Source organism: Macrosteles quadrilineatus, unplaced genomic scaffold (genome assembly GCF_028750875.1).
Source record: "Macrosteles quadrilineatus isolate MER2022 unplaced genomic scaffold, UCM_ALF_1.0 Scaffold_2__2_contigs__length_208266976, whole genome shotgun sequence".
Lineage (NCBI taxonomy): Eukaryota > Metazoa > Arthropoda > Insecta > Hemiptera > Cicadellidae > Macrosteles > Macrosteles quadrilineatus.
Window position 1 is genome coordinate 191,354,813 of NW_026542595.1, and position 23,243 is coordinate 191,378,055.

A 23,243-nucleotide genomic window follows, 5' to 3' on the forward strand; every position below is an offset into this window, starting at 1 on the left:
TTGTTGTAATTATAAGTTGTTCAAAATATTCAACTTTTCAAACAAAAACCATCTCTCTGGCCCATGAATTAGCTGAGCTGCCACAAAACAAAATGTTAGCGGTTATTATGGACCACCTGTTATAAGCGTGATTTTCATCACTGAATGCTAGGAAACTAAAAAAAGTATAGATTTTTCATAGTATTGGATTAGGTGAAAACTATTTAAAATGTCTCTAAGAGTACGTTTTGTTGTTTGTTTACTATTTTCTTCTCGTTTACTTCAATAATATTTTAAACAGGTTGAACAATATGTTTAAACTCCTACCCTCTGGTATTACGAATTACCAAAGAGTAAAGCACAAATATATTCAAACCTAAAAAACAAACACATTTTTCTGGCATAACACAACTAAAATGTAACACTTCAAAACAGGCTTCAGATTTCACAATAGAATGAGAATTTAAATTGCAGAATCCAAAGTCATTGAGTGCGTTCTGGGAACACTGACCGGTGCATAAAATGTGTCGTTCTGGGGGACCAGTGAGTTAACCTAGCAGACAGCTATTTCCTCTTTTTCCTCCACAAAGGATTAATTATTTCCAATACATAATACACCGGCGGCCTCTGATTGGACAGTTCCTTGGACAACAGTATACAACTCCAGCAGCTATGGCAAGATGGCGGGTCCATCGAATAATGTCCATCAGTTTGATAGGTTTTATTACGTAATGAGTGAATAATTCATTCTCTGAGGGGGTTAAATTACGTAATAAGTGAATAATTTTCAAGTAATTTATTCTGTGTGGGTTAGTTTGTTTGATTTAAATATTATAAAGTAAATTTATAAGACCTTGCCTTGGGGAGACTCTTACCCCGGGTCGGTACCGGTGAGTAAGTCACCGGTTCATCTTCACCGGTACATGTTCCCAGAATTCGCCCATTGTAACAGTTACGTCAACACTTATCAATATTTAAAACTGTACTTAATATTACACATTTTTAAAACATACATCCTTATGACTGTACATGCTATTTACATTTTTCTATTGTAAACATCAAAGACATCTTTGATTCATTTAAACCTATTTTTTTGTGTTTTAATTTTCAGACGATTTTTAATTCTTTGACACCACATTGACCAAAATGCTTCCAAACTCTGTACTTGGTCAAATCCTTTCTCGTAACAATGCCAACGACCTGAAAACAAATTGTGATTAATCATCTTGACAAATCCTATAGTTTAATACAAGCTATGTCTGTCTGTCTGTAATATATATCTCGAAAAACAGCTGAAGGATTTTGACTAACTTTTGGAATTAGGGACTTATAACCCTAAAGACGTGGTTGGTGACAGCCACTACCTCAGAAAAATTTACTATTGAACAAATCTGCTTAATTAACTACCCCTGTTTATTAACAGTCTTGTACCATTGACTATAGTAGTGTTATATAGTCAATGCTTGTACTATAGTTCCCTAGGATTTAAAATTAAACAATCGAATATGTTTCCGACTCCCGAGTAATTATATTCGTTTATACGTTATTCCTTACCTCATTGGTCTCATTTGTAACGACAACATGTCTTAGTCCAAGAGCTCGGAACAATCGGAACACTCTCTGCATGGATGAGATCTGGAGAAAAATACAGGCATACAGCTTTTATAAATAAAAAACGTTACAGTTAATTACCTCTTCAAGCTCTAAAGTGGACACTAGATTAATGAAACTAAACTTCCACTCTAAACACAGATATGATTTCTTAGTTTTGGCCCTGTTGTTTCAAGTATACAAATGTTACCGTACCTTTTTTTGTATTATATGTAACGAAAGAAGATAAATGCACGTAGGATAATTTCTTTGACTATACATACAGTACCTTGAAGTGAACATTCAATTCTTACATTAATTCTTCAGTTTCTGTATGGACTATAAAATACTGTTTAAAACCTTAAACGCCAACTAAGATTGTTAATGTGTTGTTGTTAATCCTGTCAATTTTCATTGTGTGAAAATCTTGAGAAAATAACACTTTGATATTAGTTAGTACACTCTTATGTTCAGTAGTAGAGTACACCTTCAACTATAGCATAAACTCTTAAAATAAAAATTAAAAAATACAAAAAATACTGGTGGAATGTTAGAATTTCTACTTCAGTATCACAAATTTAATGATAATACTCACCATTTGAACACAGTAGGGGGATGGATTCATGAAAGGCCTTAGATCTAAACTTCTGTTCATTTCCTCATCAGTTAACGCAATATCCTGAAAACATCAATAATATATATTTTTGTGTTTCCACTTCCTGATATTTTAATCCTAGAACATTATAATTTATTCTTGTTATATTAAGTTAGGATTAACTACTTATTCATTGGTCATTGAAAAAGAATTGTGTTTATTATGACAATTAAAATTAAAAACCGTCCTAACTGAGAGCAGTTATGTGGATTTAATATTTCTCTGTAATATAGAGGATTTTTAACTAATAAAGGTTAAAGTTAGGTAAGGAAGTCAGATCTGTGAAGGAAGATAGCATGTAAAATCTTTCTTACAAAACTTAACTTTTGGACGCTGTTAGTGACAGTGAAATGCAACTATTCTGTTTGGCGTCAACCTTTTATTTGTGTTTCTTGTGCCAGGCTCTTTTTCTATTCAGGTTTAAGTTTGATATCCAAGGTTTCTTAAAAAAGGAAGTAGATTAAAAGAAACTCCATATCATTCCCTAGTTGAAAATTAAATGCAATGCGTTGTAGTTTATTGCTAACACATTTATTTTGTTGTAGTTGTCCTAGGTAGGACGTTAGGCACTAGCCCGGGATTGTTTTTTTCACATTTCTTCAGGCTAGACATAGGGGTTGCGGCAAAATCACTTAGATAAAATCCATTGGTGATTTGGCGGGATTTGAACCCGGAACAAACCTCGGGGACTGAAGCCCTGCGCTCTAAACACTTATGTTATTGCTTAACATATTACATATAAGGAGACTTACCTCAATGGTGGGAAACCTTGGATAGAGTTTGCGGAACATGCTCATATTGATTCTGCTGTTGTCCCATCCGTCAGTGTTGACATTGAAGATCTTGTTTTGCAGCATTACGATCAGCTGGGACCGCAAGATCAACCCTTTCAGACGTCCAAACGACCTCACAGAGTCCTGTAAACATTTTTGAACTGCTAGTAATCATCATTGACTTTTGGGTACCGTAGTTGACACACCATCTAATTGACCGGCTGCAGCGAGGTTGTAAAAAAGAGGTTTTAGGAGTAAGTCTTGTTTGATTGGTGGTTACAAAACAGACTGACCTAAAACATTGCTTTATCTAAATAACCTCTCTTTCTAAAAAAAGTGAGGATTAATAAGTACAGTGGCAACACAACAATGGTTGGTAAAGTACACATTACAACCATGAATTAAACAAACTTACTTACAGATTTATCATCCTTATATACCATCGATCTCTATTATTACAACTGGATCGCATGCTGTACTGCTCAGAGATACACACGTATCGGTCCGCCGCTCCCCCCACCACGTAAGGTATATACTGTCTCTCTCTTACTCATTACGTCTTATGGCGTTGCTCCTTCCCTATTCCAATACGGGATCATAGTAACTTCAACGTGTCTCTTTGTTCTTACACTTGCATTGAAATCACGTGATTCGCAGTTAGATAAGCCTAAAAAGCTGAAAAGATCTAAGGAAACTGGGCAAGCCCGGTCCCTCAGAGAGACACAGGCTTGGCCAATCGATAACATTAAGGCTGTTCCCTCACGTAGCAAGATCGCAAATAAACTTATGGTTAAGGAATATTTAACCACTTTCCGTAATATCTTTTGAGAAACATATGAAAGTATAACCAAAACATTACAAGGGGAAAGAAGAAAATAAAGCAAAGAGAAAATTGACATTGTATAATATTGCAAAGAATTTAACAAAGGAATTCTTATTACAGTAAGAACAGCCTTAAAAAAAATAAAAACGAGCAATCGAGCGAGCGGACAAGAAAAGAGAGATGGTAGGAAAGCGCTTACAGCTTGGTCAGTGGAGCTCTTGCTGTACGGAACCGGAATCAAACGTTCTTGCAATTCACCTCCTATCACCTTTAAGAGTAAAGGGCAACAAACGGTCAGAAAATAGTGAGATCAATTAGTAGGCTAGATAATATAAAGAGGAAAGAGCTGAGTGAACACTTGGGCCCGTGATGCTGCAATGTAAAGATAAAAACTAGGCTACATTAGAAAGTGGTCGGATCCGGGACAACTGACCGACAATATGGGGTAAGTCTAACAAAGCATGATGGAAACAGACAGAGTGTATGTGTACAGGAGATAAACACTGTGACAGGAGAAGGAGGGAATACAAAGTAGACAGATAAATAGATACAAAGACAGAGAGAAAAAGAGAAAAAGATATAAATGGGATGTGTAACAAGCCCCCATCCATACGATGCAAACATAGCTAAGGAGGGTAGGTGGGGGAGTGGCGAGCGGTCGGACCAAAAACCCAGCACACAGCACACGATCCAGCTGTAGTAATAATAGAGATCGATGTTATATACTGATTAACTGAAGACAATTTTAAGTTTAGTTCTGCCTGATATATGTAGGTGTATCATTGTTTCATTAACCAGCATTAAAACCTACTATACATCTTCTGGTGGTATAGCCAAAAAGCAAAGCACAAACATCACTAACAGGAAACATAAAACACTCATAAAAACAGGATTCAGATTTTCCTTTAGGAAGAACTCCTAACAATATTCATAATCAATGGTACAATTTTTTATACTCACTGCAGAAGATACACACGGATCAACAACTGGGAATCCGTTGTAGGTCTTAGTGCGAAGGATGTGAACGATCCTGCGCACAGACTCGACCGGCTGTAAAGTCGTCACAGGACTGCTCATGAATTCTCGAGCATTCAAGATGAAGGAGAGTGGAGGTGGGTCCCAAGCCAGGAGAGGAACTCCGGACAGTTGGATGTGTAGATCGTAGAGACCCTGCGGCAATTGAAATGATCTTGTACAAACTAATGGTATATTATATGATCTAGTTGCATCATGAAATTAGAAATTTTGCCAAATGAGTTGTTTAGCCACCACTAGTATGTCACTTGTGGAATGAGTCACCATATGAAGTGTCTCATGATTGTTACACTCTTTTGGCCAGAATATCCAGGGAGATTCCAATTTTATATGAATACAATGGTGCACAAATTACTTTTTGACTTTAGTTTTCCCACAATCAGAGACAGGAGCATGATATTTGCATCACATACATAGAAAACACCCAGGACGTTTAGACTTGGGAAATACTAAAAGGATATGTACGAGAAATTATTTTTACCTCATTGAAGAAATCACCGACCCACTTAGCCGTGAGCAATGTGATCATAAGAGGCAGACCAAAGATGATGCTGCCAGTAGCTTCTATCAGGATGACTGTGAGACTGATAGTCATACGCACCACACCACCCAGCTGTGCTGCGGCGCCTATCAGAGCGTACTTGCCAGGATTGGCTAGTATAGGCTGTAACAACAAAGTGATCATAGTGATTGTAACAAGCCTAGGATTTGCACTGTTCCTGAGAAATGAGATTGTTCAAGGGGAAGACACACTGTAAAGTAGAAAAATGAGGAGAAAGGGAAAATGGGGATGAGAGAATGCTATTGGAGATGGTGGAAAGAATAGATATGTAAAGGCCTATCCAAAAAGATAAGAGGTTAACCACTTTACAAATATGTATGGAATGTAATAATTTGTTTGGAATGAATCAATAAAGAAATCAGATTACTGACCGCATAAGGAAAGTTAGCTTGGAGTCCAATGCCAATCATGCGACCCCACGCTCCACCAACAAGCAAACAGGGGATGAACAGACCAGCCGAGACACTGATGCCGTACGTCCAAATGGAGACAAAGTAGTACACAATGACAAACGGCAACAGTGTGCCGATAGCATGGGTACCTGAGACACATTGAATTCAGTTAGGATTGGGAATTGTTGAGATCAGAATGCCATGTCTATAAAAAGGTTTTTGTACAGGACAGGGAAGAAAACATAAGTGTTTTTGCTGTCTTTTAGCTGCAAATTATTATAATGCAATACTGATATCAGCACAAGGAAAGAAATGGTCTGCAGTCTACAAGATCTATTGCTTGTAAAGCTCTTTTGGATTACAGGTTTTATTTCAGTGCATTTATTACAGTAATGAAACTCGTTAAAATCCTATTTCAAATTCATCGCTGATTGAGTAACTAAACACATAAACTGAGAAACAACTGCACTCCTATGTTACTAGTATCATCAATGGATTTGAAGCTATCAAATAGTACAACTTACCACTGCTGTCATGGAAGAAAGATCGCACTGTAGTTTCTGGAAGTTGAATCCACAATGATGCAAGTGAATTGTATTCACCATCATCACAATGCATCTGTAAAAACAATAATCATCAGAGTAAAGGAACCAAACAAAGCTGTGATAACTTTTTGATTTGTTACACAGGGAAGACGAATGAAACAATTATCTGGGTAAGCAAGATCGTTACCAGGCCCAGATGCCAGTTGTCATTGGGCCGTCAATTAATGATGGATGTCAGATAGTAACAACACCATGGTTTCGACCGTACCCTTACAAAAAAGTTAATAAATGCCACTGGCTTAGCTGATCTTAGTCAGTGCATTTCACAAACATTCTACATTCATCCTTTACTCATTTTTGGGTAAAAATATGCACTTAAACTTTTTAGCTAAACCAGATTGGTGATGCCGAAAAAAAGTGTTTTTCCCATGATAAAGAATCCAGATCTATAAATCAAGAAATTCTTCAAAAGCCTTTGCATACATTTAACTATAGATTTTGAATCTTTACTTAGGAGGTAAAATCAACAGAATTAACTCAAATAACACAAAACCACTTTTCTTTAATAGCAGATTTTCAATACTGATCTTGTAAATAATATATATATATATATATATATATATAACCAACCACACCATCTAAAGATTTTGAGGTCGAGTTTTACTTGTGGCTTAAGACTTCGAGGCAACAATTGCTTTTATTTGTGAAACTAACCTGTATAGGGTATGGTGTGGGGTTGTCCCCGATATCGACACATTGTTCCATTCCATACACCATGAATATTGCCAAAGTGCAACTGACTCCAGACACCAAAAGCACCTCCAATACCTTTAACCATCTGCTTCTGATGTACCTATCAAAAAGTGATGTGAGGATGGGTAAAAACTAGCCAAGGTCATGATTTAAAATTAAACTCTCAAATAATTCATTAATTTTGTCCTCTTCCACTCAAGCTGTTTACTTATTTTAGGTCGGTCTCTCTCACAAAGCTCAGACTGTGAAATCCCCATAAATAGCGTTTTCTTTTACACCAGACTTGACCGATATATAATTAAAAACCCACGATCTATTTTGTTGTCTCTAAGCTATGGATGGCAACCATTGATTAAATCTAGCAGTCTATCACACTTCCATTACTGGTAAACCTTAACTTAAATTGAGTACGGAAGTTTGAAACTTAATAACTCTTTCAACGCTGCACGAGTCAGATCGATAAGTGTGTAAGGGAAGTGTTGTATATAAGGGTGTTTATGTTACTCTTGATACTTAAGCCTGAAAGCTTAAAGGCTTAAGGTTTGATGTATAAATAGGTTTTATAAAATCAATAACGTTTCATGTTGTAACTTACTGTACTAGAAGGGAAAATTAAAAAACTCACCTCATCCTAAAAACTGTCAGTTTGTGGTTAGCAAAGTTGTAGAAAGCTCCTAGAAGTCCACCGATCGCTCCCATCACAACAAATATAATCAGCTCTGGCATGTGATAGTTGAGGTCATCGAAACTGCCAAAGTTTAACAGACCGTCATATGACATGTTGCCTGTAAAACAAGATTAATATTCAAATTTGAAATTCTAGAATCGCGTTTACAGTTTTTAACAATACTTTTATCACATGAAAATTTAACTGTTAATTAAATTTGACGTTTATTTGATTGTATCATGTGACAATCTGGTCTCTTTAGGGATGAATTTTAAATATTCTGAATACTGTCTAAATTTCTTCATAATGCAGAATCAAGGGTCTTCGGAAATAATTTTGCATCTTCTGGAGTCGTTCACTTCCCACATAAGCCAGTAGTAGGTATTTTCTTGCTTCCTTAAGGTCATCTGAACCCCCCAACCCTTTCACCCGACAGATACGTTGAAAATGTTCAACATACTCTTCTGCTATTTCTCTACATTTGTATTCCTCAAAGACACACTTGTCCTAGATGTTCATCTAAAATTGAATAACTTATTTATCATAAAAATCTGTTAATTCTATTTTGAAAAGAGAATCAACGATTTCAACCCCAACTAACCAGGATGGTCTTCGTACCAGCTCATGCAAGCATTTAGAGTAAACGCCGAGACACTGGACGCAAAGAAGATTCTCCAGGTTAGACCTTGGTTCCAGAAACTGGCTCCTTCCTCCAGAGCAAACAAGACACCTCCTGTAACAGGAAGGTTAAATCGTTTAGTGAATGAATATTTTAATAAAAACTAATTGTTATTATTATTACCAATTAGGGTGGAGATGCACCTGAGCGAATAAAAGATTAGTGAGGATGGAGGATGAAGGTGTCTTAGCTTAAAAAAGCCTAAAGACTTTATATCTCCAAGTGTAGATATAAAGTCAATGCTAACACTAAAACCTCTCACAGCTATGTAAGCAGGTTAATGAGGATAGGGTCTTGAGTTTTCTATTTGAAAGTTGGAAAATACAAACTGAATCTAGCTCAAAATACTTTTAAAATCAGGACAACTCCATTTTAAGAGCACAAAAAAGATAAATAAAAAAAAAACATAAGAGATGGGAAATCAATAATTCCAGCAATAATTTTTAATTGAATATTTTAAGTCAAACAGGCTAAAATAAAACAATGAAATAAAATATAAAACGGCTATTTCACCTGTATTTTGTAACAGCTATTAAAGACTTTTTACAATTCCAGTTGCTGTTCAATAACAATTTTCTTAGTTCATATTCTGTGGAAAATATGTGGCATTGTGTAGACCTAGTGCTATAAAGTTTAAAATATCACACGCCCTCACCAACTGGAGCCCCAAAAGCCGCTGCCACCCCAGCCGCAGCTCCTCCTGACACAAAGTCTCTCTTCTCCCTGTCATCGCGGAACTTGGCGAAGGAATGCATGTTGAGGAACTTCAAAAAGTAACTTTTCCCTTGAGAAATCCCAGCAGCCACCACAGCGCCTGAGTGGATCATTGGGCCTTCCTGCAACATCCATGGAATGTTAAAATTGATAAAGTAGGGAACGTGTATAACTAATTTAGTACTATAATATGCTATGCAATATAATAATGAATATAAGTAAACTATTGATGTTTTTTATTTAGGTGAATATAGATTTTTAATTTGTGTATATGGGACTTTTTAGTTATTTAAACACTGATAGCTAAAAGGGTAATGCATTATTCGTTTAGCCTTGAAAACAATTTTATTTTTACCCTATAAAATGCGCAATTTTGGCTTGGGTCCCCTTGTGTTTACATAATTAGGTTAGAAAATCCTCAATTGTGTTGTTTCTTCAAATTGGTGTCGTCATAAGAGTTTGGCTATACCAAGTTACCCAACTGCTGCTGGTTCGACCATCGGTGTCATTCGTACTTGGCCAAATTAATTGTTTGAAGTGCAAAAATGTTTTTTAGTGAGTTTATTTATTCTGTGTCTTATACAAACCATAAGGACAACCTCGACCTCAAGGAACTACACAACTGGGTTTTTACTTATAACTACAACTTTAGTGAGTCGGTGGCTCAGACGGTAGCGTTGTGGACTTCGGGCCCAAGGCAGCGATGTCGTGGGTTCGGATCCTGGTCACTGCCGATAACATTTTATCAGTACAGTTCACCTTTGTACTGTACCGGCTCACTCCTTGCTTTGCTGTAAACGATCCATGCCCGGCGGCTAAGTCTATGTGGACGGGCAAATGCAAGGTTAAAAGAGGCCGCCAACCTCTTAAAAAAACAAACCATCTCACTGCAACTTCACAGGCTTGTTCTGAGGCCCCACTAGAAAAACAGGCTGCAGCGCAACACTAGGTCACAGTGGTGGATAGTTGTATTAAAATCTTACCTTTAAAATCTGACAAACAGCCAGCTTATTATCTAAAACATGGTATATGGCAGTTATTCTATCCACAAGTGTGACGTCATCGATCCTGCAGCATGACCTGTTTTTCTAGTGAGGCCTTGCTTGTTCACTAGCACAGGGAATAAACATTCAATTTGCTTGCTTAAAGATTCAAATATTACTACTTAAAAATAGTACAATTTAAATTCAAAAAATTCCTCAAACCATTAAAAATATTAAATTACTTACATCCAACCCCTATGCAAACATGATTTTTCTCTCAGAATACATTACCTTTCCACAAGCCAAGCCTCCGACAACGGCTGACACAACCCCCACCACTTTGACAACAAGTGTTCGTAGACGGACAATGTGAGGCATCTTAATACCATTGAGATAGCACTTGACGTGAGGAATACCACTGCCCATTGCTATCGGCTGTCAAACAGAAGTATATAAAAACAGTTAATTGAGAGATTTTGTTTTGAAATATCCCTGTTCACAATTTAAAAGTGTTTGAATATGAACAATTATAATTTTAATGACAAATATTGAGCCAAAACAAAATCAAGGCTTTACTGGAGAAGGAGACCCTACTGTGAAGATGTGGTGCCTTGAGGAAAATAGCCACGTAACTTACTGTACAAGACATATACGAGTCATTCGCCTATTGGGTCTGATGATGATTGGAGTGTCCAATCGAAATCGATCACCACTTACCATCTAATAAAAGTCTTTCTACATACAGCAGACCTAGGGAACAACAATTGTTCTCTTTAGCGTTCTCAAGCTGCTTGCCATTATTTTCAAGGAACCAAAATTGTCTCTTCTGAATCTTGACCCCGTTGCAAGGCACGGGTATAGCGGATAGTTCCTTTTAAATATGAATACTCATAGGAAACTCCAGAGCCACTGGAGCGGAGCCTGAAAGGATTTTTTAAATAAGAATGCGTCTATATGTTAAATCGCGAATGTGAGCTATCATCACTCTAAATTTCAGCCCAATCCGACAAGTATTTTTGGCGTTTACTTGACAAACATCCATCCATCCATACATCCACTTTCTCACTTATAATACGTATTAGTAGAATATAATGTATATATATATGAATTTGAGCGGATGGTGTTTTTGGCCTCTGGAGACATCCCAGTGAAAAAGTAAATTGGTCCCGGGTCCAGGTCTTACTAAGAGACCTATGGTAATAGCTTATTCCCTATATGGGAAATTTGCTAATACAAAAACAATCTAATGTAGGCCTAGGTAATTTTTTGTCAAAGTTCACAAAAAAGTTGGTGAGGTTTTTAAATTCATCATACATTGTGGTACAGAGTCAGTTTTAACTGGTTTAAACCACTTTACATTAAACTGTATTTTCCTGCCATTCAGATTTCAAGTGCATGCCACTTAAATTATGACAGATGAAATCTATAAAAATAACAACATTTTGTCAATCATGTTTCATTCAAGGCAACTTGTCCTTCAAGCTTGGTGCCATTTTAGCATTAAAAATTTTAGCCTACATCAATCGATGTTAATCATTCACCAATCAATCACCTTTCAGTTTGTGTTTTGTTGAAAACAGGCTTGAATAAATCAATCCAAACCCGATTATTATCTAATATTTGCAAATGTCACATTCTAATTAGTGAAGTTTACTGAGAGTAAAACTCAAACTATGAGTAATTGAGATTAAAATTAGTTATTTCATAGAAAATGTAATTACTAGAGTTTCAACAATCAAGAAATCATTTTTATTAACTTAATACGTGCTTTATTATTATATTTATCGATTGAGATGGGGACAGCACCTAGGTGCATATTTCAACCAAAACATTAGTGAAGGATCAGTGTAGATACAATTGAGATGATCTGTGTAGGACTTGTTATGCCTGTAGTACACTCTTGTTGTATGTAGGCGAACGAAGACGAGCCCAATAGTGTGATCGTGTACATTTGGGGTAGTTCGCATTGCCAACATTTGTGTTCGGGTGTACTTGCTTTTTTGGTGGTCTCCCGTCACGGATCAAAGGAGACGAACTAGGACGAATGACGGGTACAAACATAGCCAGTATACACTCGCTATCATTCGTAGTGGACGCTCTCTGTCTACAGTAATTACTGCCGTGGTTGTGTAGTTAAATTTACTTTTAATTGGTGCTATTTAATGTTTACAATTAGATCTAAATTAGAGATAAATTGTACAAAGTATAGAGTGGTCTAATGAGGAAACACTGTTGTTTTTGGAACTAACCATAGTGCGCCTGTTCTGTGGCCAAGGGATAATTTAATTGTATACATGCAGTATTCTGGTAATATTTCTAACAAACTTAATTATTTTTTGAGGGAACAGAATGTGAACTTAAATGTAGTTTACCTACAGTAAATAATTCTACTGATCTATGTTACCTCCACGTAAGCAACGAGGACAGCTCCGGGCAGCACAGCTACTAGGTTTGAAGCGAGCCAGAACAAGTACGGAGTGTACATGCAATCCACATCTGAGCAGGCGTCTAGGTCTGTACATGGTTAAGGAAATATGGAGTGAAATCAGTGTAAAAAACTTAATCTAATTGATGTGCTATTCAACATAGCCTGGTTTGTTCAATACTTATATAATCAATCTACTACAAAATGCAATTACTTCTAAAGATATTGTTTTAACAGTTTATTGAAGATTTGTATAATGTATACTGCTTATGGACTGAGCAACTCACATTGGGCAAGTGAAAGAATCTATTAAAGTGAATTTGTTATTATAAACATTGACTGTTTGATTGATCAGAGAAGGTATTTTGGTAAGAACAATGAGATTTTTCATGGAAAGTTCAATGAGTATGGACACTACTGCTTTGACTATTGATATTTCACCATCCAATACGGTAGTCAATGATTTTAGTAAACAAAAACAAATTAGTGAACAAATCCATGTGTTGATAAACCAGTGGAGCTGTTTATTTACAGATCATTGAGTCCACATAGTAGTGAAGTAGTTTGTGAACAAATTAATTGGCTGATAAACCAGGCAAGTTGTTTGCAAAATCATAGCAGTGACATCAGCATGAAAACAAAATAAACAAAATAGGTAAATCGTGAGCTCAGTTTTGTTAGCTATTTAGTAGTTTTGGTAGACCCTGTCTGATAATTACTGTTTTCGGATGGGGCCAAACTGGGCATTTGTTAACTCAAATATAAGATCAACATTTTTTATGATGAAAAAAAATTACGCTAAGCAGGTACCCAAGATTAGTGAACAGAAAAACAAATCAGTGAGTAAAGAGATGTATATCAGTGATGTTGGTTAACCAATAAATAAATGGTTAAATATTTTTTGTAAAAACTTAGTAAATACCTTAGATCAGAAAAATCTAATGAAAAATCACTAATAAATAATATCATTGAAGTTGTGAAGTTATTAGTGAAAAGTTAGCGAGTAAAGCCTTTTGTAGGGTTATATTTTAAATAAACTTTGTAGCATCTTTAATGTCATGTTGTAAAGGATACATTCTTTCAGCTTGGTGTATTTGATCTTTGCCAGATATTGTATGGAGATGTCTATCCCTACTCCAATGAGAGCTGTGAGCAGACCGACTATCAGGCAGATGAACCATCGTGAGATTTTCTTCCTGATCTCCCACGGGTAACCTTTCCGCTGTGCCTCGTTCACCAACAAATCATTCTCACACTCGTCATAGTCCAGACTCTGGAAACAATCAAGATCATGTTTAGTAAAATATTGTAAAACATATTGAGTAGGCTTAAAAATATTGCTATTTTGTTGTCAAATTCAGTTATTATGATAATTGATAAATATAGCAAACATTATTCAAACCTCTACGCCCCTAAGGCTGGTATTTTGGCCATCATGAGTGACATAGCAAACCACAAAAGCTGTTAGTTACAGCTATTTATTATGTTAACTCAACAAAATGGCTGAAAACTTAACCTTACACTTACACTTAACTTGACATACTCAATTTGAAAGACATTCTTAAGAACTACTTCACTATTAGTACAGTAAAAATATGTTTTGACCCAAAAAAAATTAGCACAACCGGGGAATTTGGTACAGATGTTGGGTGTACCTTCCTTTTGAACATACTAAAAGTCCCCTAAAATTGAAGCTGTGCTACGGCCGCCATATTGGAAAATGGCGGCATATTTCTGTATTTTTCGCTATAGTGACTTTATTATTAGAGATACAGGAAAAAGCTAAATGTACAAAATGTAGGTCATCTAAAAATACACATTTTTTGTATTTACCATCTTTCTCTAAAACCAACGGTTTTAGAGTTATTTGTTATTAAGTATATTTAGTTTTTTCTATTTATCAAAAATAGGTGAAACACATGGAAATTGACCGTTACTTTAAAGGATTATGATAATTTATCCCATTTAGTTAAATATTGTGATACAGTCTAACCTTGATATAACGAACCTCGATACAACGAATTCCTTGATATAACGAATTTTTTTTAATCCCCTAGAACTCTCCATAAGACACAATGAATATTTTACCTCTACATAACGAACAAACCATAACAACGACCTTGATTTAACGAATTTTTCATGATTTCGGCTAAAATAAGACACCTCAATATAGCGAATTTATCATTGTCAGAACCTCTACATTGCGAATTTAACCTCTGCATAACGAATTGTCTACGTCGTTCCCTCGATATAACAAATCTCCCACCCCATTATTGTTTGTGAAAAATCTGTTTCTTTATCAAATGAAATAGAAAGGTGACGTCATCTTTTGCGCTAACATTCGTCTGCTCCGTTTTACCCATCTCTGTCTGCTGTCGCTGCGCGCTATGTTGCAACTGAGAACTGATTTCATTCACTGAGGACTGATGACGACGTAATGTTTAGTAAGCTGTGATTGGGCGATAAGTAACTATGGTAAATTGTAAAATTTTTGGATAAAGAGAAACCTAAGAAAGAATATAAAAACAAAACCAAAGATAAAGAATAGCAACATCGTTATTTTAACATTCCTTTTTCGAGTGTTTTTATTCTCTTTAAGTTGGCTGGCTATGATTATACACTTTTATAATGACTTATCTAATAATTTATGGTTTGTAAATGTAATACGATTTGTTTCAACTAGCAACACCAATGCTATAGTTAATGATTATTATTGACATTCCTCTGTTGTGATGAATCAGTACCTTACTGTAAGTAGCCTACCGGCCTATCACGAGCAGTAGCTTACAAAACTTTCTACTACTGTTTTGTTTTTTTCTTTACATGGTTTATGACTACGCAATACAGAGTTTGGCTAGGTTTTAGGAGGGTTAGAACAAGCTGTGATTTTAAACTTACAGCTTTTAACCTGTACCAAGGTCAATGCCATTGTCATGATTGCGCAATATTCAAGATCCCTCCCCTTTATTATGCCGGATAATTTAGGTTCTACTGTACAGTTGAACCTCGTTTGTACGAACCTCGATAAAACGAATTCCTCGATAAGACGATTTTTTTTTAATCCCCTTGACACTTTCATATAGGTCAATGCTAAAAACACCTCTATACAACGTAGTAATTAAGTTAAAAACCTCCATAATACGAATTTGTTTGTGACATGGGCTAGGACTGATTAACCTCTATACAACGAATATTCTTAGCACAAAACCTCTACAAGACGAACGTGACCTCTATAAGACGAATTTATCAAAATCTTAACCTCCATAGTACGTAGTTTTCAAAACAAACAGAAGCATGTCTCAACATGAAACCCCCACCCATTCCTCCTCCTTCCTCAGTCATTGTTTGGAAAAACCTTGGAGCGAGGAGAAACCTCTATAAGAAGAATAACAACAGCATTAAACCTCGATAAAACGACCCTCTTTATTAAGAATACCTCTATAATACGAATTTTTCCCGTACCCCTTGAAATTCGTCTTATAGAGGTTCAACTGTACAATGTAAACACTGTACTGTAAAGTATTGTAGCCTCTATGCTACTTTAATTGTGTTTTAATGATGTCTAATCCCGACCTATATTGACCGACGCTGATGGTTCTGAACCTCGACTTAGCGAAATTCCTGCAAACATAACCTCTATATAACGAACCTCTTTTTAACGAAATCCTTGATATAACGAATATTCAGTTCGGTCCCTTCAGATTCGTTATATTGAGGTTGGACTGTACTATAAAATCTTTTAAGCTTATTTTATGAGTAAAACAACTCCGCCACAGCAAACCTGCAGACTCAGCAAATTTCCATTTGATTGGATGTTTTATTAAAAAAATGTATATAAATAAAATTAGGTTCAACAGGTACCTAGGTTTGCTGTTACAGGTAGGTTATTATAGTGTGTTTTTTTTAAAAGTAAAATATCAATACCTTACTATAAAATAACACATTTTCCAAGTTTGATCAAAATATACCTATAAACAAGCAAACTGCAACAGTTAACTAATTCATAAGAATAGCATGGGAGTTTTAAATTTACAATAAACAAATTTGAATATACAAATTTTGTTTGTGTTTACTAAAAAGATGGCGATTATTCGTCACGATTAGAATATTAACCGAATGGGTTTTCAAAAAGAGATGGAGCCTGTTATTTAAGTATAATATTAATTCGTACCAAGCACCGAAAATATTGTATGCAGTAAGGTAATCTACCATATTTTGTAAAGTACGCAATAGTCATATTAATATTTTATCTTCATTTTTTATCCATTTAATACAGTAGTTAATATTTTAATATTTTGATGGCACCACCACACTAACTAACTATACTTGACATCCCATTGTAAATTTGGAAGGGCGTTTTTCGTGTCTGGTTCATGTTGGTGACTAATTAAGTATGGTATAGTATAGTTAGTTTTAATTATCAAACATCGGTGAAACCCATCGCAATCGACGGTTACCTTCAAGGTTTACGACAATTATTCATCCCACTTAGTTGATATCAGAGTGATAGTGGTGGTGCCATCAAAATATGAAAATGTTAATTTATTAAATGGGTAAAAATGAGTATAAAATATTAATATGACTATTGCGTAGTTTACAAAATATGGTTGATTTCCTCACTGCATACAATATTTCCGATACTTGGTACGAGTTAATATTACAGTACTTAAATTACTTGCTTCATCTCCTTTTGAAAACCCCTTCGGTTAGTATTCGAATCGTGACTAATAATCGCCATATTTTTAGTAAACACAACCAAAATTTGTATATTTAAACTAGCTGTGTACCCGTTCTACGCACGGGGATCTTATAATATTCAGTTGAAACCTTCTTATATAACGAACAGCAGTTGGTTTGCATATTTTAAGATATGCTGGCCAAACTATTATACATAGCTTCATTTTATGTTGTTTTTTGTTGTTCCGGATCGGTATGACAATCAATAAAAGGTTAAATTACCTCTGTGTCTGCCGGTCGATCCTATAACGGTAGGCTTACTTTTATTTTTACTATCTGATCTCGTTTGCATGGCTCAATCACGTCCTGGTTGAAGTTCGTTCGCTACGCTCACTCACCTGTATGTTGGAGCTCGTTCGCTGCGCTCACTTTCCTTCAGGTTAGCTCGTTCGCTACGCTCACTTGCCTTCAGGTTAGCTCGTTCGCTACGCTCACTCGCCTCCAGGTTGCAAATTAGCTGTTGTCATAAATGTAAAAGAAATAATAGTGCTAGTGCTGCACCCTGTTGGTAATCCTTGTAACTTTAATGCTATTGAACATCACAGAACAGAACCAACTTGTTTAATTGAAACAGCTGTTAAGATTCAATAATTTCATTTCTCATAAGGTTAACATGGGCTTCCAGAAATTCCACGTCAAAAATCGACAAAAACTTGATTTTCAAGGGTTTACTGTTAAATATCTAACTGTCTCATATTCGATGAAATACGTCTAAAACCATCTCATATATGTATAGTATTTGGAAAATAAGTTTCAGGCGGGACAGTGCTATAGTTATTGAGGAGTAGTTGTAATAAAGTGCGTATTTTAGCGTTACCAAGAGAATGACAGATAGACAGACAGACAGACAGACAGACAGACAGACAGAAATTGAGATAAGGTTTGATTCGGTTTCTCTGACCTATGAAATGTAAAAATAACCAAAAAGTTCATTATTCTAAGCAATGTACAGACAAAACTCTAATTTTATTTATATAGATTTGTAAATTGTAAATCTTAAGCTACCATGCTATTATTATGAATTATTTAACTGTTGCAGTTTGTTTGTTTATAGATTTATTATGATCAAACTTGAAAATTTAATTATTTTATACTAAGTTATTGATATTTTACTAACCTACCTGTAGCAGCAAATCTAGGTACCTGTTGAATCTAATTTTATTTATATACAATTAATAAAACATCCAATCAAATGGAAATTTGCTGAGTCAGCAGGTTTGCTGTGGCGGAGTTGTTTCCCATGTAGCACAGATGGTTGGGCCAACGTTGGCCAACTGTGGGACAGTTGGTCGATGGTTGGTTGGAGCTTCCACAACCAACCAACCGTTGTCCAACTGTATATCTCGTAGTTGGGCCAACCAATATTTACAACTGTGGACCAACATTGGTTCATTGTTAATGAAATACATTAATATGCATTGCTGGGTATCATACATCAAGCCAACCGTTGTCCAACCGTTTTTCACTCCGTTGGACCAACAAAAGATACTTTTGTTGGAACAATGATGGTCCATAATTGAGTTTACACGACTTTCATTCTCTGGGTCTAGCTTTCACAACATAATTATAATAAAATATCTGGTTTTACAATACCTTTATCAGTTCCAAAAGTTTCCAAAAGTTTTTGGAACTGATAAAGGTATTGTAAAACCAGATATTTTATATATTACAGTTCCGGGGCTACAACAATAAATTTTAATAATTATAATAATGCAAATATTTTTTAAATTAATATTCTTTAACTTATTTGCAACAATTTAAGGGAATCTAACGGTAATTAATTAATCAATATTCAAATACCAGTATCCTCTCTAAAACTCAAAAAAAAAAAAAAAACTACTTATCATGCCTTAACAGATTAACAGAATCATATTATACTGTGTAGTATCAAAAATGTTTGAAGTATTGCGACCATTGCAACTGTCGGCTACTCTTTCACCACTTGAAAACTCTCTATATCACCAACCACAGATAGCTCAGTGGTAAGGTCAGAGGCTCATAAGTCGAAGGTCCCGGGTTCGAGACCCGTCTGGGCCAAAAAATTTTGTTCTAGCTTTTTTTCAAAATTTGTTTTTATGAACTATTTAATCAATTTACTCAACTAATAATTATGCTTTTCGTACTAAATCTTTATTATTTTGTGTGAAATAAAACGGTTGGTTGGATATCAGTTGTGTTATGGTTAGTTGGCCATCAGTATTTTTGGATGGTTGGGCCATTGTTGGACAATGGTTGGCTGGAAAACAGTTTAAAGAGGTGACATTTCTACCGTTGGCCAACTGTGTGCCTCCACAATTTACCAACGTTGGCCCAACCATCTGTGCTACATGGGTTTACTCATAAAATAAGCTTAAAAGATTTTATAGTATCACACTATTTAACTAAATGGGATAAATTATCATAATCCTTTAAATTTCCACTTGATTCACCTATTTTTGATAAATAGAAAACAATAAATATACTTAATAACAAATAACTCAAAAACCGTTGGGTTTAGAGAAAGATGGTAAATACAAAAAATGTGTATTTTTAGATGATCTACATTTTGTACATTTAGCTTTTTCCTGTATCTCTAATAATAAAGTCACTATAGCGAAAAATACAGAAATATGCCGCCATTTTCCAATATGGCGGCCGTAGCACAGCTTCAATTTTAGGGGACTTTTAGTATGTTCAAAAGGAAGGTACACCCAACATCTGTACCAAATTCCCCGGTTGTGCTAATTTTTTTTAGGTTTATGGAATTTTTCTCTTATTTTTACTGCACTATATAGCATTTGGTTAGTTAATGAACACTGATCGGTGTTTAACAGTGTTAGAGCAGTAGACCCTCGGTCTGACCATTTACGCCAACAAAACATACAAACCATTTATTTTTTTGATGGAACGCTTCAAAATTGAGTTTTTTTAAACCCAAATATAAGTGAAGGATGAGAGTAGAGTGGAGTTTTATGGCCTCTGTAACTTTGTTACTAAGATAAGCTGGTTCTTTGGTTAGGACAATTATTACAAGTCCAATAATCAAGGACTACTGATCTGACAACCTTTTGATTACAAAGCAAAAAGTGAGGACTATATCTGCTCCAGTCACTCAGCTCCAATAGCGGTCTAAGCAGTTGTCTCTCTGACCATGAAACATCACTCTAGATTTAGTCTGTTTTGTATCTTAAGATACTTAAATGGAGTCTAAATCTAAATCTACATAAAAGTTTGCTACACTATACACTATACAATTGTAGTGTAGTTGTAACAATATTAGGTAGCTTACTAACCTCATAACTCCGCTTTAGAATGTTGGGTGTTCCGATTGGTATCTTCTCATCTTTGAACTCAATCACTTCCACTACTATGGACTGATTGCGTTCCTACAGTAAAAGAATCATAAGCGTCAATAAATTGATTAATTATAGTAAAATATTTTAAAACACAATTTAACATGCATAAAACCCTTTGCAAAATAGTTGTAAAACCAAGTAGTTCAAAACATTTGACTACTAATACCAATGTTAGAAAATTATTATTGTTTGATTTTGGCCACATCATTAAAACATACAAAGTTAAAATTTGCTAAAGTAAACTATCCTATTCACCAAGATCTCTAGAAAGAGATCCGAGTTTGGACCAGTTTCTTGAAAAAATTGTGAAAAAAGGTAAAACACTTATGAAGTAAATAAATGACCCAAATCCAGATTATTTATTGATGTCATTATTTGTAGGATATTATACTCCATTCACAAAATTTAGGCAGTTTTAGGGGAAGAAATCTATCCTCTCCACTTGATGGTACCTTTAAGACAATGGCTCAACAGCTGGGGTTTGTCAAAATGACAATCAGCTGCAAATTAGCAAAAAGTAGTAGGGGAACTTCCCCTCAAACCACCTAAATTTTGTGAACGGACTATAGCCCCGTTCACACGGGGCGAGTTTACAAGCTACACGCCGGCTTTTTTACACGCAGCTAGTAAAATAGCTCAGTGTGAACGACGTACTCGCTCAAAAGCTGCTTGTAAAAAAGCTCTGGAAAAAGTTGACGCTGTCGCTACTTTACACGCCAACTCGCCAGCTTTTGAGCGAGTAGGCGTGTAAAGTAGCCCAGTGTGAACACAGTTGCTTGTGCTTGTGCGCTTGTTACTCAAAGATGTTGGAGGATTTGGTTCAAGCCAGCTACTGAGCGAGTGGAAAAAGCATCGTGTGAACGGCTACAAGCGCACTCGCCAACTTGCCGGCGTCTTTCTACACGCCGGCGAGTTGGCTAGTGGACAATCTCCGTGTGAACGAATACAAGCACACTCGCCAACTCGCCGGCTTCTTACACGCTGGCGTGTAGCTTGTAAACTCGCCCCGTTTGAACGGGCCTGATAGGATAGACATCACATGCTACAGTAAAAGTTTGGAAATAATTTTATAAATGAATAGAAATGATGAAACAGGTCAATTTCTTGCCAAATCACTGTTTGTTTTTTTACAGTAAAGAAATTTTATGTTGGAAAACAAAACTTTATGTTGCAAGCTACAATTCAATTTTTCCTACATGAAAAATGGTTCTTAAGGTCATAAAGAGAGAGTTAGGATGTTTAATTTTTTGAGAGTTTGCTTTAGACGAAAATGAACTGTAAACATTTTGTTTTATATTATACTTACGGTTATAGACAGAGCTCTTAACATTCTTCTAAGCCTTAATCACACTTAACTTTCAAAATCAAAAATTGTATTCAAGGATGCTATAAAATTAAAATAAAACCTAACATTCGTTCTCAGACAGAACAAGAAAAGGGAAATCTACGTCTGATAGTATAACTTGAACTAAATTCAAGTGTTGTTAAGATATTCCATGTTTTATTGATCATAGTCATGAGTGATTGTGACAAGGTTTTCTTTGATTGTATTGTGGAATTAAGTTCTTAAAGTTGATCTTACGAGATTTTACTGCGTTCAATCATCATCCTGGTCTCAAGCGTACTACTACTACTAACCTTGTACCACTATTTTATTTTGGTATTATTGAATTTTTTAAGTTTTTTGTTAAAAGAGTATGCATGCATATTTAAAATAAATGTAGAAAACTCGACTTTCTCAGTACTGTTATCAACAGTTTTTTTTTTACATTTTAGGTTGCATAGCAAGTGATAAAATCTCTATAAATTATTATGTTAACTCAGTAAAGTATCTGTTGATTCATGGACTAAAGAGTCATTTAATCCAAGGGTAATTTAATCTAAGATAATGAATTTTATAGGAGTTTAATGTTTCATACTTTCGTTTGAAGTAATCACCCAAATACATATTTTAAAATCCTTTCAGGGACCCAAATCAACCTGAAAAGTTTGTAAATTATTATTTGCTATACAATCTCTTTAGTTTTGCTTAACACACTACATTATAGATATCACATTCACAATTAGCTTTTCATTAAAACAATTATATTAAGATAAAATTATTGGTTTTTTCAAGCTGTCAAATGTAAGTCACAGCTATTTTACAAAACATTTTTGAAACTCCTCAACAACATTCTAAGCTAAATTTTCAAAACGTTTACTTACTGCGGCGAGACTCGGAACCCCGAGAGACATTGAGAGTGCGCTACTACGACCTGAATGAACGTCGGAAATCTCAGTCAGGCCACAGTGCATCTTATCACCCATCAATCAAAACTTGTCAGTTGTTAACAAGTCAAGATCACGTCTTGAAGGTAAATTGGAAAATACAATGTCTCAACACAATAAATCATGAACCCAGTGTTATACCAGACATTTAAGACCCAGTGAATCAGTGTTTCTAAGAAAACAGACTGTCAACAATTCTGTATAGGGATTATTAATGAGTTTTCTGTGTTATTTGAGTTTGCAAAAACGGTTTTGGTACTACTTATATCCATAGTCAAATTCTGATATCACTGACATCAGAGAGCTTTAATGTAAACCAACTTGGATT

At 35.3% G+C, this 23,243-nt stretch overlaps 1 protein-coding gene across 1 annotated transcript; it reads right to left on the reverse strand.

Annotated features, from left to right (window-relative positions):
* Nucleotides 1-403: 403 nt before the first annotated feature.
* On the reverse strand, nucleotides 404-22,920 carry LOC128987393 (H(+)/Cl(-) exchange transporter 7-like). Its single transcript, XM_054408222.1, has 17 exons — nucleotides 22,853-22,920; nucleotides 20,585-20,677; nucleotides 13,650-13,848; nucleotides 12,555-12,664; nucleotides 10,442-10,585; nucleotides 9,109-9,289; nucleotides 8,376-8,507; nucleotides 7,733-7,892; nucleotides 7,069-7,207; nucleotides 6,334-6,427; nucleotides 5,789-5,958; nucleotides 5,337-5,519; nucleotides 4,781-4,990; nucleotides 2,977-3,141; nucleotides 2,165-2,248; nucleotides 1,534-1,614; nucleotides 404-1,179 (listed from the first exon to the last, which is right to left on the reverse strand). The coding sequence occupies exons 1-17, from the start codon at nucleotides 22,880-22,882 to the stop codon at nucleotides 1,087-1,089; spliced, it is 2,268 nt and encodes a 755-aa protein (XP_054264197.1). The 5' UTR covers nucleotides 22,883-22,920; the 3' UTR covers nucleotides 404-1,086.
* Nucleotides 22,921-23,243: the final 323 nt, after the last annotated feature.